Raw genomic sequence first — 17,166 nt, 5'->3', positions numbered from 1 at the left:
TTTTGTAGACCTACTAAGGATTTCAGAGGCTGTGCGGCCTCGTTTTTTGGGAATAATATCGTAACGAACAATCGTATCGGTACGAGATTTTGCGACAGTGTATTTCACACACTGCCTTAATTTTGAAGGGTATCGCCAACCGCCACAAGTAGAGAATAAAGGCACTTGTCCCTATACCAAGAGGGTAAAGTCATCAGTGTCAGGCAAAGATACGAACACAACTACCAGATGCTCCGCCCACCTTGTTCCTCTTCCCTCCATCTCCCGCCTTCCCTCAATATCTCTTAACTATAATGAATGAAAGGCATGCATTAATTGTAGTGGCGTTATATACTCTTTCTAATACTGATAGGCATCCTTTAAATAAAGTTGAGAGTAGGGTAACGTGTTACTTACATAGCCTAATTACCTCCGTAACTATTGGTAGCGTAGTGGTTTGGTGGTTTATGGTGTACGTTTTCGTAGGGCTATTGTATAGCATGTACCTACTGATAAAAGTAATGGTGCTCTTATCGCCAAATTATAGTGGTGCTATTAATTTCATTGTCAGGGAAGAGCTGAAAGTATGGTAACGGGAAGAATTATGAAACAACAAAAACAAACGAGAGAGAAACAAATACAAGCGAGCAATCGTTCTACCATCAATCATGGTAGTCATCATTTACCACCTCACCCTACTCTCACATGTCATTACGTCCACGGCCCAGATGTGTATCACTATGCTCAAAATTAAAGTCCCAGTATCACATCAAGCATGCCTTAATTGAAAAAAATATATAATCATTCTCGAGGATGTAGGTATCTTCCAGAGAGAGAGAGAGAGATTGAGGGAAGGGAGGAGGCGGGAGATGGAGGAAGAGGAACAAGGTGGGCGGAGCCTCTGGTAGTTGTGTTCGTATCTTTGCCTGACACTGATGACTTTACCTCTTGGTATAGGGACAAGTGCCTTTATTCTCTACTTGTGAATGAACATGAGAAAGAGCGTGTGGCAATGAGTGTCAACCTCTCCTCCTGTCTTCCGTGGAGCACAACAGACAATGGCTGCCGAAGATTTCTTGAAAAGTGGGATCGTTGATTTTCAATAATTTCATTACAATGTTCAGTCAAAGCAATTCATTACAATATACAGTAATATGAAACTAATATTTTTAAGAGGAGTGAAATATTGTTTTTCTTAGTTTCGTTACCTGCTGTGTCTCGTAACTCAAACAACAGCGCATCATTGGTTACATTAAAGTGTAGAGCACAGTAAAGAAATGCTGTGTGTTGTGTGTGAAAGGCGTGGCACACAAGGACTGCCCCCGAGAGACTCGACAAAGCACCCCGCCCCCCAAAAAACACTCACATGCCGGTGATTTCGGCGCCCCCCAGCGTGTGGCGGCGCCCCTCCACCTGGCAGTCCATCGTGGCCACCCGCAGCCCCTCCTCCGACAGCACCGCCTCCACGCTCTCCTGCAGGGGAGGTGGGGGGGGGGGGGGGAATCAAGAGAAGACTCAGTATAGTGATTGGCGCCATGAAAAAAGAAATAATAATAATAATAACGATTGTTACTATAGTATGATTATTTTACTAAAAGTACTAATATTACTATTGTTATAAAAAAATAACGATGATTCAGAAAAAGAAGAAAAGAAAAAGAGGAAAATAGAGAAAAATGAAAGACTAAAAAGATACAGAGATAAGAAGGACGGCAATAATACGTAGAAGAAAATGAATTAAAAAAGAGAAGCAACAGAAGAAAATGATGAGTAAAGGAAGAAAACAAAATAAAGAAAGAGAATCCAAGAGAAACTAGCCAGCGAAAGAGGAAGGGAGAAAAGAGGACAAGAAAGCAAAGTAGAAGTAGGAGAAAGAAGAAGAAGAAGAAGAGGAGGAGGAGGAGGAGGAGGAGGAGGAGGAGAAGGAGGAGAAACCTATCAATGCTGCTTGTCTTTCACTGCGCGTCCATTTGCTGTTGTTCAGAAAAAAAATAGAAGAGAAAACGACGGAAAGGAGGAAGACATTTTAGGAAGTTTCGCTCTTTTTCAGGGGACGAAGAGAGATGATAGATAGATAGATAGATAGATAGATAGATAGATAGATAGAGACAGAGACAGAGAGAGAGAGAGAGAGAGAGAGAGAGAGAGAGAGAGAGATTCATTTCCAAACTTTTAGCAAACTATTTTTCTTGTGTAACTTCTTCTTGTATAACTTTTTAATGCATCGCGAATATAAGAAAGGTAAAATACTAAGAGCGAGATAGGTAAGTAAATAGATTTATAGATGGATAGGTAGATAGATAGAAAGAGATAGATAGATAGATAGATAGAGAGACAAAGAGAAGTTAATAAATAGATGGACGTGTAGGTAGGTAGATAGAAAGATAAATAAATAGATACAGATTGATAGATGAATAGATGGATAGAAAGATAGACAGACATAAAAAGAGACAGGTTGATAAATAGATAATGTAGATAGATAAGAAGGTAAATACAAGTCAAAATAGTACTAAAAACAAAAACCCACTGCTAACCACACTTATGACTAATCTGAACAAACAAACACTAACAAACAAACAAACAAACAAACACACACAGGAAGGCCTTGAAGAAATAAAACAAACACAAACACTAAGAAGAACCAGAATAGATAAAACAAAACAAAAATTGGTAACGATAACACACACACACACACACACACACACACACACACACACACACACACACACACACACACACACACACACACACACACACACACACACACACACACCTGCAGCTCCTCGGGCGTACAGGTGGAGGGGATGCAGGTGCCGTAGGCCATGAGGGAGAGCGCCAAGGGGAAGGCCAGGGACAGGGCGGGAGTTCTTTCGTCCCTTAGTAACTTCAGCGTCTCCTCCTCGTCCTGGCTGTTGGAGGAGGAGGAGGAGAAGGAGGAGGAGGAGGAGGAGGGGGGGGGAGGAGGAGGTTGGTGAGTACGAGGAAAATAAATTGCATAAAGACGGGAAAATGAAGGGGAAGAGGAAGACAACAAATAGAAGGAGAAGAAAAGAGATCGAAATGGGAAAAGAGGAAGTTCAGGAAGATGAGAAAGAGGAGGAGGAGGTGGGGGTTGATGAGGACGAGGAAGATGGAAAAACGAAGGCAAGGAGGAAAACAAGAGGAGGAACGAGAGGAAAAGAGTACGAAAGGGAAAAGAGGAAGTTCAGGAAGATGAGAAAGAAGAGGAGGAGGAAGATGAATTAAAGGAAGACAAGAAAAATGAAGACGAATAGAAAGACAGGAAGAAAATGAGAATGAAGATGATAATAGGGATGAAATAGAAGTCACAGAAAATAAGGGAGTGGAGGAGGAGGAGGAGGAGGAGTAGAAGGTTGACGAGGACGAGGAAGAGAAATTATAGGTAGACGGGAAAACAAAAACGAGGTGGAAGAATACAAGAGGAAAAACGAAAAGAAAATTACGAAGAGGAAAGGGAAAAAATAGGTCACGGAAGATGAAAAAAAGAAGAGGAGGAGAAGGAGGAGAAAGAAGAGAATCAAATATACACAAATGAAAAGATGAAGATGGAAAACGAAAAAAAACGAAAGGGGAAAAGTAGGTCACGGAAGATAAAAAAGAAGAAGAGGAGGAGAAGGAGGAGAATGAAGAATCAAATGTATACAAATGAAAAGATAAGGATGGAAAACGAAAAGAAAACGAAGGGAAGGAATGTAAACGTGATGGAAATGCAAGAAAGAAAAGATTTGAAATAGAAAAGAAGATACGAGAGGAATGACACAGGGAGGAAGAGAAAAAGAAAATAACGAATAGGAGATAGGGAGATGAGGTAAAGAGGGAGGAAGGAAGGGAGAAAACGAAAGACAATCAATGAGGTAACAAAATGAGTGCGTGTAACCAAGAGAAAATTAAGTGATTGATAAAAGATACGAAGATAAAGATAAGAGAAGGAGGATGGAGAGAGAGAAAATAAAAAGAGAGATAGTCATTAGTGCTCACCTCGCTGTTACTAATCACACCAACTCATATAAATAACCACCGTAGCCAATAATCTTCTCATTAGTGGACGGCTGCCCTTCGTTAACCACCCACGGACCGTATCCTTCAACATTTTTGCGCTCAAGTACACATATTTGACAAGGCTTTCGTAGGATATCTGTGTATTTCCATGTGTAGTTTGATGACCCTGGTGGTAGTTTGACCCTTCTTCTGTACCCTGAACCTATAAAACACACTCATAAGAACCCGATTGATCTCCTTTTGGCCTTTGGAAATGGTTAATGTGAGAGGTGGAAGCGTCTGGAAATATTGACTTAGACGTGTATAAGTTAAGAAAGACGTCACGAGATGGGAATGTAAAAGTTGTCAAGAAAGTTAACCCAAGAGACGCGTGAATGAAGCTTGTCGCGAAAGTTTAAGTTAAAGAAAATAGAGAGATATTATGAGTGACAGTTGAGGTCTTTAGACGAGTCAGTGAGCCAAAGAGAGTGACGGAAGGAGAAGAAGAGAAATCAACCGATAATGAAAGATAGATAAAATTTGACGATAAAAGATGTTGAGAAAATAAAAGGTAATAAAAAACTTAAACAATATAGTTTTAAAACGAATCGATGAACCAGAAAAAAAACATCTAGACGAAATAAGGAGAGTTAGACGGAATGATAATAAATAAACGAATTTTGAAATGACGAATAATATGAAACTTGATAATAAAAGAAGAAAATAATGAGAAATAGCTCCAATAGTATAGTTTTGAAGTGAATCAGTGAGCCAGAAAGACAAATATGGGGAGGAAATAAAAAAAAGTAATTCAGATAAGGGGATGGGGGAGAGGAAGGAGAAGGAGAAGAAGAAGAGCAGGTGAGAGGGAGAAGAGGAGGGAAACGTAAAAAAAAAAAGGAAGTGATTAAAGGAAAATGGAGGTTGATAATAAAAGATGAGAAAATAATAAGGAATAACTTCAGTAAATAGTTTTGACGTGAACCAGTGAGGCAGAGAGACAAACATAGAGGAAATTAAGAGAGTTAGAGTGTGGGATAACTTAAAAGCGTCTACGGTAATGAATAATAATATAAAACTTGATGATAAAAGATAAGAAAATAATAGGGAATAACTTCAGTAAATAGTTTTGACGTGAACCAGTGAGACAGAGAGACAAACATAAAGGAAATTAGGAGAGTTAGAGAGTGTGATAACTAAAGTGTTTATGGTAATGAAAAATAATATAAAAATTGATAATAAAAGATAAGAAAATAATTGGGAATAACTTCAGTAAATAGTTTTGACGTGAACCAGTGAGGCAGAAAGAAATATATATATATATATATATATATATATATATATATATATATATATATATATATATATATATATATATATATATATATATATATATATATATAGTTATAGAGTTAGACAGAGTAACAATTTGTAAGTGTCTCTAGAAACGAAGAATGATATAAGACTTGATAATGAAAAAAATAGTAAGGAAATAGTTGAAAATAAAAACTCAAATAATGTTTTAACGTGAACCAGTGAGGCAGAACGACAAACATGGGGTAGGCGAAAGAGGAGACAGAGTGACGGAAAGTGTTAATTTATAATAGGCGAATCTCTGACAGGTGGGAACCCAAGTAGTGTGTAGAAGTAGAAGTCGATCCCACACCTGACACCCTACACCTGTGATGATTACGATGACGATGATGATAATGATGATAATGATGACGGATGGTGTACTGAAGGTCTGGCGCCACGCTCCTATCACTTTCTACGGCGTCTGCTTATTTTTTTTTTTATTGTTATTAATGGTCATAATTGTACCGTTAGTAGTAGTTTGACTGAAGGGAAAGTTTAAGGAGAGGCCATTGATTTTAAGGTAGCCTCTCGATATAGTCACTTCAAAATCTGAGAAATATATATATATTTTTTTTTTACATCTACGCCAATAGCGACAGTAGGCTTGCTTGAGGGGCCTGGATGGTAGTTTGCCCCAGCCCGTAATGGCGCAGGCAGGTGTTTATAGTGGCGCCATCTTCTCTTGGCTCATGCTACCCCCCGGAACTCGCTCTTGATTCACTTGGACCGTTTCCTCTAGAGTCCGGGTTGATGGGTGGTCTTCAGGACAGCATGTGGGTAGTTTTAAGCCACTCAGCGGTGACTGATTTGCTGCTTAAGACAGAAGAACGAAGGCAAGGAAGAAGACAAGAGAAAGAACGAGAAGAAGAGAGTGCGTAAAGGAAAAGAGGAAGGGCAGGAAGATGAAGAAGAGGAGGAGATGAATGTGGAAAAGTAAAAGATTGCGATTTTTTTTTTTTTTTTTTTTTTACAGCAGAGAAGACAGTGCAAGGGCGCAAAAAAAAAAAAAAAAAAAGCTCAAGACCTCCTCATGCACACATCTCTTGCCCCTCCTCCATCTTCTCTCCCTCTGCCAGTCCTGTTTGTCCAGCCGACCACATGTTCATCCATCCTCGACCACGGATTTCCCACCCAAGGAAGATTTACGGAGGACAGAGGTAACAGTGAGTGGTTGCCCAGATAAGTCCCCAAGTTTCGCATTCTTATACGTATCAATCTCCCATTACGAGTATTTCTCAAGGCCACAGAGAAGATTAACCTGGGTCATGAAACCTCCCATGGGAATCCTAAGTTAACGTTCCTCCTCCTCCTCCTCCTCGTCCTTCTTCCTGGTTCATTTCTCTACTCGGACATCTATCTCCTCCTCTTCTTCCTCCTCCTCCTTCTCCTCCTCCTCCTCCTCCTCCTCCTCCTCCTCCTCCTCCTCGTCCTTCTTCATGTTTCATTTCTCTACTCGGACATCTATCTCCTCCTCTTCTTCCTCCTCCTCCTCCTCCTCCTCCTCCTCCTCGTCCTACTTCATGTATCATTTCTCTACTCGGACATCTACAGCCTCCTCGTCCTCCTCCTCCTCCTCCTCCTCCTCCTCGTCCTTCTTCCTGGTTCATTTCTCTACTCGGACATCTACCTCCTCCTCTTCTTCCTCCTCCTCCTCCTCCTCCTCCTCCTCCTCCTCCTCCTCCTACTGCATTCTTCCTCCCTCAGGTCATCTCTACCTGGCACAGTGACTTAAAACTTCTACGAGAGCCTTTCAAAATAGAAGTGCTACGGTGTCGAAAGCCTTCAGAATATGGGCCCACCGTAGTGGTTTCGGGCGTTTCATTCCGTGTGTGTGATAACGACTTCCGCCGCTGTATCGCAACTTCCCCTTTCCCTCGTGTAACTGCCTAGATAAGGGAGCATTTTTCTCGGCATTTTTCCCGTTTCTAATTCCCTCACCCGCGCGCTGTGTCGTAAGTCTTTCCCAGCGGGGGGTCTACACACACGAGGGGGCGCAGGGGGGACCATGTTGTTTACGGTAGGGTTCATACTGTGTCTTTACTTTATTTCCCTGTTTGTCTTCTTTTCCTATTTTCCCATTTGTCTTCTTTTCCTATTTGTCTTTTTTTCCTATTTGTCTTCTTCAATCGCTTTTTATTTCTTGTATTTTCACTTCTGGATTCATGGGTGTCTAACTTTTCTTGTCAGCTTAGTAGTTTTATGTACTTTTTTTTATACATAGGGTTGTGAGGATGAGGATGACTGTACGACTGACTGGCTGACTGACTAACTAACTGAATGGTCAAATATCGGACTTTCTAATTAATTGACTGATTGGATATATAAGTGAATGCATGAGTAATGACTGACTGACTGACTGACTAACTGACTAACTGAATGATTAACTATCGAACTTCCTGACTGACCGGTTGATTGACTGATTGAATAAATTAATGAATACATCAGTAGTTATGATTGACTGAATAACTTACTCATTAATATCGAAATTGCTGATTGACTGACTGACTGACTGACTGATTGATTGAGTAAACGAATACATGCACGCGTAAGGATTAAACGACTGACTGACTTAATAACTGGACTCACGCGTAAGTCACCAAGCAGTACTGGCCGCTGAAGTCCGCTAGAGGGAGGGGAGACAATGTGGTGGTCGCGGTGGAGTCGTCATCGTCGAGATCCGTGTATCGTCCAAGTGGTCCATCTTGCTGTAGGTGGTGAGGGTGGGTAGGGACGTTCAGGGCTTGGCGGGGGTGTCGAGGGGGTCTTCGGGGCTCTTGAGGGTCGAGGGAAGACTGAGGGGGAACTCTAAGAAGCCTGTGAGGTAGATTTATCGCTTCATACACCTTGGGAGGGAGACGTTGATGCCGGAGTGGGGAGTTTGAGGGTAGGTTTGCCAGGTGCTGAGGAAGATACGAATCCTGGTTTTGAGTCCTTGAAATTAAGTTATGAGGCTGAGAATGGGCGCTTGGAGGCTTTAGAAGGATGTTTTGATGCGTGGAAGCTTGATTTAAGGGTAAGGAAGGGTCGTTTATGGTGTGGAAAGGGTCGTTAAGGGTCTCGGGCGGCTGGTAGACTTTAACATTGAGGCATTCGTAGAAGAAGCCGAGCTGCTGCAAGTTCCCCTCCAGCATACCGTCCGAGAACTTGCCCCAGGAGTCCACCACTGTCGGGAGGGAGAGGAGGGGCGTGTGAGAGGCGAAGGGAACGGTGGAAGTCTGCAAGAGGTCGGTAGGCTTATACAACGCAGCTCCTGTAAACCTAACCCCACCTAACCTCCCTATCCATGAATTTATCCAACGTATCTATTGTATTGGCTCTCACAACATGACTGCCAATCCCGTTCCACTCATCCACCACTATTAGTAAATCATTTCTTGCCTATGTCTTTCATGAATCTGAATTTATCTAACTTTAACCCGTTGCTACGTGTCCTACCCGGCTCTCTTACCACCAAAACCTTATTAACATTCCCCTTATTAAAGCCCTTCGTCCATTTATAAACATCAGTCAAGTCACCTCGCACCCTTCGCCTTTCTAGAAACCTAAATGTTTAAGTCTGTTCTCATATGGCAAGTTTCTCATCCCTTGAATCATCTTTGTCATCCTCCTCTGCACAGATTCTAACAACTTGATATCTATTTTGCATAAGGGAGATGAGGACTAACTAATGCTAAATAAAGATTGAGGATCACTTTAGCGCTTCTTTTGGTTAGAGGGGAAGAAAGATAAAAGAAGACGAAGGGAAAGAAAGGGAGAAAGAAGGAGAATGTAGAGGGAGCGAAGGAGGGGAAATAAGAGAAAGTGAATAAAGGAGAGAATATGGATGAGTTAGCAGAGGAAGGAGAAAAGAGGGAAGAGGAGAAAGTTTACGATGTTGAGGAAAGTTTGGCAGAGTAAGAGAATGACGATAATGATGATGATGATGGATTGATACGCTAAGGAAGAGAAACAAAGAAAGAAGTACTGAATGAAAGCAATGAATGGAGAAAGTGAAGGACAACGAAGGATGGGAAGAAGAAGAGAGGAAATAAATGAAAAGGGAGAGTGGAAAAAACGTGAAAAAAGTGTTACATTGAAAAGGAAACGAGAGAAAAAAGGATGAAAAGCTTGAAAGAAAATTTAAGAACAGAAGAAAAGGAGGAACGAGGAAAAAAAAAATCGAATGCAAATAAAGAGAATAAATAAAAAGAGAGTGGGAAAACGTAAAAAAAAGTGTTACATTGAAAAGGAAACGAGAGAAAAAAGGATGAAAAGCTTGAGAGAAAACTTAAGAACAGAAGAAAAGGAGGAACGAGGAAAAAAAAAATGAATGCAAATAAAGAGAATAAATAAAAGAAGAAAGGAAAGAGAAACAGAGAAAACGAAGGGAAAGGAGGACGGGATGCAAGAAAAATACGTCGAGTTGATGGAAGAGAGGGAGAGAAGAAGAAGAATAAAGAGAGAAAACGAGGTGATGGAAGGAGAAAGGGAGGGAAGGAGGGAAGGAAGGGAAGGGAGGAGGGAAAGGAAAGCTGTGTTAGTCTTCGTGATCACAGAGAAACGCTTTCCAAATCCATACACACGAAAATATTGCACCGACAGGCTTTCAACTTAATGACGAGTGTGTGTGTGTGTGTATGTGTGTGTGGGTGTGGGTGGGTGTGTGGGTGGGTGGGTGTGGGTGTGGGTGGGTCAGGGTGTGGGTGTGGGAGGGTGGGTGTGTGTCTGTTTATATGTCTGCCTGTATGTTTGTCAGTCTGTCTGCTTTTCTCTGTCTGTCTGTCTGTCTGTCTGTGTGTTTGTATGTCTGTCTGTCTGTGTGTTTGTCTGTCTGTCTGTCTGTCTTCAAGCTTCTAACCAAACCAATCTACATTGCTTCTCTTACATCCTCCTCCTCTTTCTCCTCCTCCTCCTCCTCCTCATCATCATCATCATCATCATCATCACTTACTCATCAGGGGCCATATCGTTCCGTTCTTGATCATTTCGTCCAGTTGAGCGATGCCGTTGTAAAGCGCAGTGAGGTCACGTCGGCACACCTGGCTCACGGTGGTCATCGCGGGCAGGTACAGGTGGGCGAGGTCAAGGAAGGTCAGCTGCGTAGGGGTCACCAAGTCGTCCAGTGACCTTGACCTGATGACGTGACCTCGTTTGCGTGACCTGGCGAAGTAGATTGAGTAGATTGAGTGATTGAGTGAGTGAGTGATACTGTGTGTGTGTGTGTGTGTGTGTGTGTGTGTGTGTGTGTGTGTGTGTGTGCGTGTGCGTGTGCTTGCTTTATCGACAAGGAAAGGGTCAAGAAGGGCTTACAATCTTTCGAGGCCAAGACTTGACTGACTGATATTAAAAGGAAAAATAAGACAAGGCTGACCATGACACCGATAGAGCACACCCTCCCCTCCCTCCCCCCTCACCTCCCCCTCAGCGTTGTGTTGCAAGTGGCTCTTCCCTCTTGTTTTTCTCCTCCCTCCTCCTCTTTCCCTTCCTCTTGTTTTTCTCCTCCCTCTTAATTTTCTCCTTGTTTTTCTCCCCCTTCTTGCTTTTCCTCTACGTTTTGTTTTTCTCCTCCCTCTTAATTTTCTCCTCCTTGTTTTTCTACTCCTTCTTGCTTTTCCTCTACGTTTTGTTTTTCTCCTCCCTCTTAATTTTCTCCTCCTTGTTTTTCTCCTCTCGTTTACTTTTCTCCTCCCTCTTAATTTTCTCCTGCTTGTTTTTCTCCTCTCATCTACTTTTCTCCTCCCTCTTGTTCTTTTCCGTTTGGCTTTCTCCTCCCACTTGTTTTTCTCCTCACCTCTTTCTTTTCTCCTGCTCCTTGCTTTTCTCCTCCCTGTTGCTCTTTTTATGATCTTTAATTCCTGTTGTGTCCTTACTTAACTCTTCTTATCTTCGAGGCAATAAATACAGGACAAGCATGATAAGTGATAATCGGTGTTTTGTTTATCATCTCCACATGGAAGTCACGTGTTTTGGGGGGACGATTTTTTACGGATTCGTGATTGACGTTCATTGTGTACGTCCTCAAAAATTTCGCTCATGAGTCAATTAACACCGATAGGGATGAATTGATAAGAGCCTAGAGAGTGGTTTCTTATCTTTCTGTGTGTGGTTGGGTAGAGGAAGGACGTGTGTGTGTGTGTGTGCGTGTGTGTGTGTGTGTGTGTGTGTGTGTGTGTGTGTGTGTGTGTGGAGGGGGGCATGTGTACGTGTGTGTGTGGGGGGGGGTATATGTATGTGTATGCGTGTGTGTGTGTGTATGTGGTGGGGGGAGGAGGTGTATATGTATGTGTGTGTGGGGGGGGGGGGGCTGGTATATATGTGTGTGTGTGTGTGTGTGTGTGTGTGTGTGTGTGTGTGTGTGTGGAGGGGGGCCTGTGTACGTGTGTGTGTGTGGGGGGGGGTATATGTGTGTGTGTGTGTGTGTGTGTGTATGGTGGGGGAGGGTGTATGTGTGTGTGGGGGCTGGTATATATGTGTGTGTGGGGGTGTGTGTCGCATAGTTCACGCACCTGCTCCCCTGCGTGCGTCAGAACAGGGGCCCTCATAAGTCCCCCCCCTCCCCCGTCCCCCCCCACCCCCCCAGGTCAGTCAGTCGTCCCAGATACAGCAGAGGTTGTACAATGATAACGCCAATCAGCGCGCGTCAGCATGTCAGGCGCCGCGGGGATGCAACGAGCAAGCTTCCCGTCAGCTCCCACGTGACACCGCGCACACCGCCGCCCCACCGCGCCTTCTGTATCGCGGTGTATATCAAGCGGGTCTTCCCTCTGTCTATTAATTTTTTATTTTTTCATACTCTCCACCAATGTACTTGCGGCGCCTTGTATATATAGTCCAATCAACCAATTCATTTTATACTCTCCAATTGAGCATTTTCGAGAGATTAAATAAAACCGAAAGTATATATAGGGAAGATGGGATGAATTAGTGAAGGCTGAAATTTGTTATTGAAAGCAGGTACACCTATTAAATCATTGATATATTTGGTGTTTGTAGTGAATTGTATATTTGATGTTTGTGTTACGTCTTGCAAACATATTACCTGATTGTTCATGTGCAAAAAAATAATAGTAATAATAACAATAATGACTAGGTAATATTTAGTTGAGAGTATGCAACCATGAACTAAAAACATACCGAAAAATGTAAATACGGTAATGAGAGTGAATGACGATTGTGATTTACGAATGAAACTCACGGTGATGGAGTAAACGAAGAGTATAGAATGTGCATATGTGCGGTGTGAGGGGAGGAGGAGGAGGGGAGAGTATAGTTAGATACATATATACACATACGTACTTACACACATACATACATTCATACATACATACATACATACATACATAAACACATCAGAGAGAGAGAGAGAGAGAGAGAGAGAGAGAGAGAGAGAGAGAGAGAGAGAGAGAGAGAGAGAGAGAGAGAGAGAGAGAGAGAGATAACAGGTCTTAGGTCATAAATCCACCTCGAGTTCATCCGCCCACCGAGTCATGTGTCACTGAACTTCGAAGTCACAATAATTACAAGATACACGCGAGGAGGCGAGACTCATTGATAGCGTAATCTGAGTTTGCTTACCTTGATCTCTGCCTGTCTGTCTGTTAGTCCGTCTGTGTGTTTGTCTGTCTGTGTCTGTGTCTGAGTTTCTGTCCGTCTGTCTGTCTCTCTCACACACACAGATAGATAGATAGATATTTTTTTTTCACACACACATAGACAGACACCCCCCCACCCACACACACACTCCCCCCACACTCCCTCCCACCCCACACACTCCCCCTCACATTCCCCCCAAACTCCCACCCACACACCCTCCCACACACACACTTCCCCCAAAAACTCCCTCCCATACACACAGTCCCCTCTAAATTCCATCCCACACACCCCCCCACTCTCCCTCCCACACACACACTCCCTCCCACACACACACACACATTCCTCCCCACACTCCCTCTTACACACACACTCCCACAAATACACTTCCCCCCACCCACCCTCCCACACACACACTTCCCTCCTTCCCCCACCCCCCCACACACCTGTCCTTACCTGGGATGTTTCACGGCCTTGACAACCGAGGCTCTCAAACTTGCATCAACATCGCCCTCGTCCACCTCCGCTTTTAAGGTCCTCTGGGTTCGAATCTCCTCACCACCACCACCACCACCACCACTATCGTACCCAGTGTCGAAGTGTCTTACGTCTCCCTTTTCGTCCTCCGCGTGGCACTCAAGACACAATATCAACACCACCGCCATCACGTTCACTATCACTAATAAAGCCTTCATGGTAGTCCAGTTAGAGGGAGACGTTGTGGTGCGAAGATGAGTGTTTTGTTGTTGGTGTTGTTGGTTATTTATCTTGTATTTCTGCGTGTCACGAATCCATTGAGGTCACGATTGGTTGATTGGTTTCCGTTGGTTCTGATCTTTTGCGCTCGTAGGCGAGGTCAAGATTGTTTTTTTGTGTGTGAGTTTTTTCTTTGCTTTCTGGGCGTCACGAATGCGTTAGAGAGTTCACGATTCCTTTTGCTGCTTCTGTTCTTTTCCGTTCGTAGGCGAGACACGATTGCTTTCTGTAAGTATTTTGGATCACGAATGCATTTAGTTATTTTTTCCCTGTATCTTCTGCGCGTCACAAATGCACTAATGCCACGATATATTTCCGTTGGTTCTGTTTCCTTGCGTTCTTCGGCGAGGGCAAGTTTGTTTTCTGCAAGTATTTCTGTCACGAGTCCATTTAGTTCAAGATCTCAGCGCGTCACGAGAGCACTAATGCCACGATATGTTTCCGCTGGTTCTGTTTCCTTGCGTTCTTCTGCGAGGGCAAGTTTGTTTTCTGCAAGTATTTCTGTCACGAGTCCATTTAGTTCAAGATCTCAGCGCGTCACGAGAGCACTAATGCCACGATATGTTTCCGCTGGTTCTGTTTCCTTGCGTTCTTAGGCGATGACAAGTCTTTTCTGCGAGTACTTTGGTCACGGATCCATTAAGTTCAAGATCTCAGCGCGTCACGAGAGCACTAATATCACAATGTATTTCCGCTGCTTCTGTTCTCTTGTGTTCGTAGACGATGACAAGTCTTTTCTGCGAGTACTTTGGTCACGAATACATTTAGTTCAAGATCTCAGAGCGTCACGAGAGCACTAATGTCACGATATGTTTCCGTTCATTCTGTGTTCTTCTCTTTCGTTCGTAGGCGAGGACAAGGCTGTTTTCTGCAAGCACTTTGGTCACAGATACGTTAAGTTCAAGACCAGTTTGGGTTTTCTCTGTTGTGTCCCTCGTGTGTGTGCGCGTGTGTGCTTGTGTTTGCGTGTATGTGCGTGTGTGTTGTGTCCAGGGCGACCGGCGTGTCACGAGTGGCCGCTGCGTGTGAGGTGGCCGCTATATAGGCACTGCGACGTCTATCTTATCGTGCATTAAAAACCGTGTCGTGGGGAGCGTTATCGCGTGCATAAGTAGGCTAATCGGCGCTGATAGGAGACGGAGCCGAGATTAACGAGTCCGTCTTGGCGTAACTCGGTGCGTGATGATTCGTGGAGTATAATGACGCGGAGAGGATCTTCTGATAACGGATCTGTGTCACTTGTGGTCCGTGTCTCCTGTGTTGCTCTCCTGTAATAAATGAAAAGGCATGATGGAAATAGTTCAATGTAGTGAATGTAATGAATAACGAATAATGGCACTGATTAGTCACTTGTGGTCCGTGTATTTAGTGTTGCTCTCCTATAATAAATAAAAAGGCTTGATGGGAATAGTTTAATGTAGCGAATAACGACACTGATTAGTCACTTGTGGTCCGTGCTTATTTTTGTTCTGTTCCTATAATGAAAAAAAAATGCTTGATATAAAAAGGTTAATGCAGTGAATAACGAAACTGATAACGTATGTGTCTCTATCGCGATCCACGGTCTTTATTTTGTTTTCTCCTATATTGCAAAAAAAGAAAAAAAATGCTTCTTGTAAAAAGTTTAAGGTAATGATAATAATATTGGTCCATGTGTATTTTTTTCTCGAATACTGAAAAATTGCTTGATGTAAATAGTTTAACGTAACGAATATCGAAAATAATAACGATTCTGTCATTATGTTATTTTTTTTTACAACAAAGGGGACAGCTCAAGGGCACACAAAAAAGGAAACAATAATAAAAAAAAGCCCGCTACTCGCTGTTCCTAAAAAGAATCCAAGGAGGTGGCCGAAAGAGGGGTCCCTATGCCCTTATATTTTTTTTCTATACTTAAAAATTGTTCTAACGTAACTAGTTTTATGGAAGGCAATAACTATTCTTTCCTCGAGGACCCAATGCGAGGAATATTTTTGGACGATTCTTCTGATAACAAATCCGTATCACTTTAGGTTCATGTGCCTCGGTTTTCTTCGTCCACTGCTGGAAGGCGTTGAGTGTAAGGCGGCGACTCACTCCTGCTTCGTGTACAAAATAATACGCTTGTTTAACCCGTCCGCTGCGACTGACACGGATTTCGCCTTCACTGGCAGCCTGGCAACATACACTCCCAGGTCTTCCTCTGCCTCTGTGGTGAATATAGTGGAGTGTTTCCCTTTTTTTTTTTTTTACATCAAAGGACACGGCTCAAGGGCAACAAAAAGAGTACAAAAAAAAAAGCCCGCTACTCGCCGCTCCCATAAAAGTTAAAAGTAAAGAGTAGCCAGTGGTTTGCTGGATTTCTCCTCCCAAGGTGCATGACTTTACATTTTTTCTTCGTTGAATTGTAGCGGCCACTTGTTGCTCCACTCCTGTAGCTTGGTGATGTCTTTTTGAAGGAAGTCCGCATCCAACGAGTTAGGGGGCGGCGCCGCTGATAACGAATCGATGCCACCATGTTCATTTTTATAGTGTTCTGTGCCCTGACTTTCCTCTTGTACTGAAAGGTGATATCCGTCAAAGGTGATATCCGTCAAAGGTGATATCCGTCAAGCAACGCACTACGCCGTTTTCGAGAGCTGGACGAGGAACGAACGCTGTTTTTTCGTGAACTTCAGTTAGAAAGAATGCTGTTTTTTCGTGAACTTCAGTTAGAAAGAATGCTGTTTTTTCGTGAACTTCAGTTAGAAAGAATGCTGTTTTTTCGTGAACTTCAGTTAGAAAGAATGCTGTTTTTTCGTGAACTTCAGTTAGAAAGAATACTGTTTTTTCGTGAACTTCAGTTAGAAAGAATACTGTTTTTTCGTGAACTTCAGTTAGAAAGAATACTGTTTTTTCGTGAACTTCAGTTAGAAAGAATACTGTTTTTTCGTGAACTTCAGTTAGAAAGAATACTGTTTTTTCGTGAACTTCAGTTAGAAAGAATACTGTTTTTTCGTGAACTTCAGTTAGAAAGAATACTGTTTTTTCGTAAACTTCAGTTAGAAAGAATACTGTTTTTTCGTGAACTTCAGTTAGAAAGAATGCTGTTTTTTCGTGAACTTCAGTTAGAAAGAATACTGTTTTTTCGTGAACTTCAGTTAGAAAGAATACTGTTTTTTCGTAAACTTCAGTTAGAAAGAATGATGTTTTTTCGTGAACTTCAGTTAGAAAGAATGATGTTTTTTCGTGAACTTCAGTTAGAAAGAATGATGTTTTTTCGTGAACTTCAGTTAGAAAGAATGATGTTTTTCGTGAACTTCAGTTAGAAAGAATGATGTTTTTCGTGAACTTCAGTTAGAAAGAATGATGTTTTTTCGTGAACTTCAGTTAGAAAGAATGCTGTTTTTTCGTGAACTTCAGTTAGAAAGAATGATGTTTTTTCGTGAACTTCAGTTAGAAAGAATGATGTTTTTTCGTGAACTTCAGTTAGAAAGAATGATGTTTTTTCGTGAACTTCAGTTAGAAAGAATGATGTTTTTTCGTGAA

General features: G+C 42.5%; 1 protein-coding gene across 1 annotated transcript; it reads right to left on the bottom strand.

The window, feature by feature from the left end:
- Nucleotides 1-1,163: 1,163 nt before the first annotated feature.
- On the bottom strand, nucleotides 1,164-14,657 carry LOC126992497 (uncharacterized). The gene is made up of 5 exons (XM_050851255.1): nucleotides 13,360-14,657; nucleotides 10,265-10,473; nucleotides 7,921-8,497; nucleotides 2,753-2,888; nucleotides 1,164-1,452 (listed from the first exon to the last, which is right to left on the bottom strand). The coding sequence occupies exons 1-5, from the start codon at nucleotides 13,596-13,598 to the stop codon at nucleotides 1,342-1,344; spliced, it is 1,272 nt and encodes a 423-aa protein (XP_050707212.1). The 5' UTR covers nucleotides 13,599-14,657; the 3' UTR covers nucleotides 1,164-1,341.
- Between the last annotated feature and the right edge of the window lie 2,509 nt (nucleotides 14,658-17,166).

The sequence above is a fragment of the Eriocheir sinensis genome, unplaced genomic scaffold, assembly GCF_024679095.1.
Source record: "Eriocheir sinensis breed Jianghai 21 unplaced genomic scaffold, ASM2467909v1 Scaffold481, whole genome shotgun sequence".
NCBI lineage: Eukaryota > Metazoa > Arthropoda > Malacostraca > Decapoda > Varunidae > Eriocheir > Eriocheir sinensis.
Note: the sequence above shows the minus strand (reverse complement) of the source record. Positions and strands in the feature narration are given on the sequence as shown.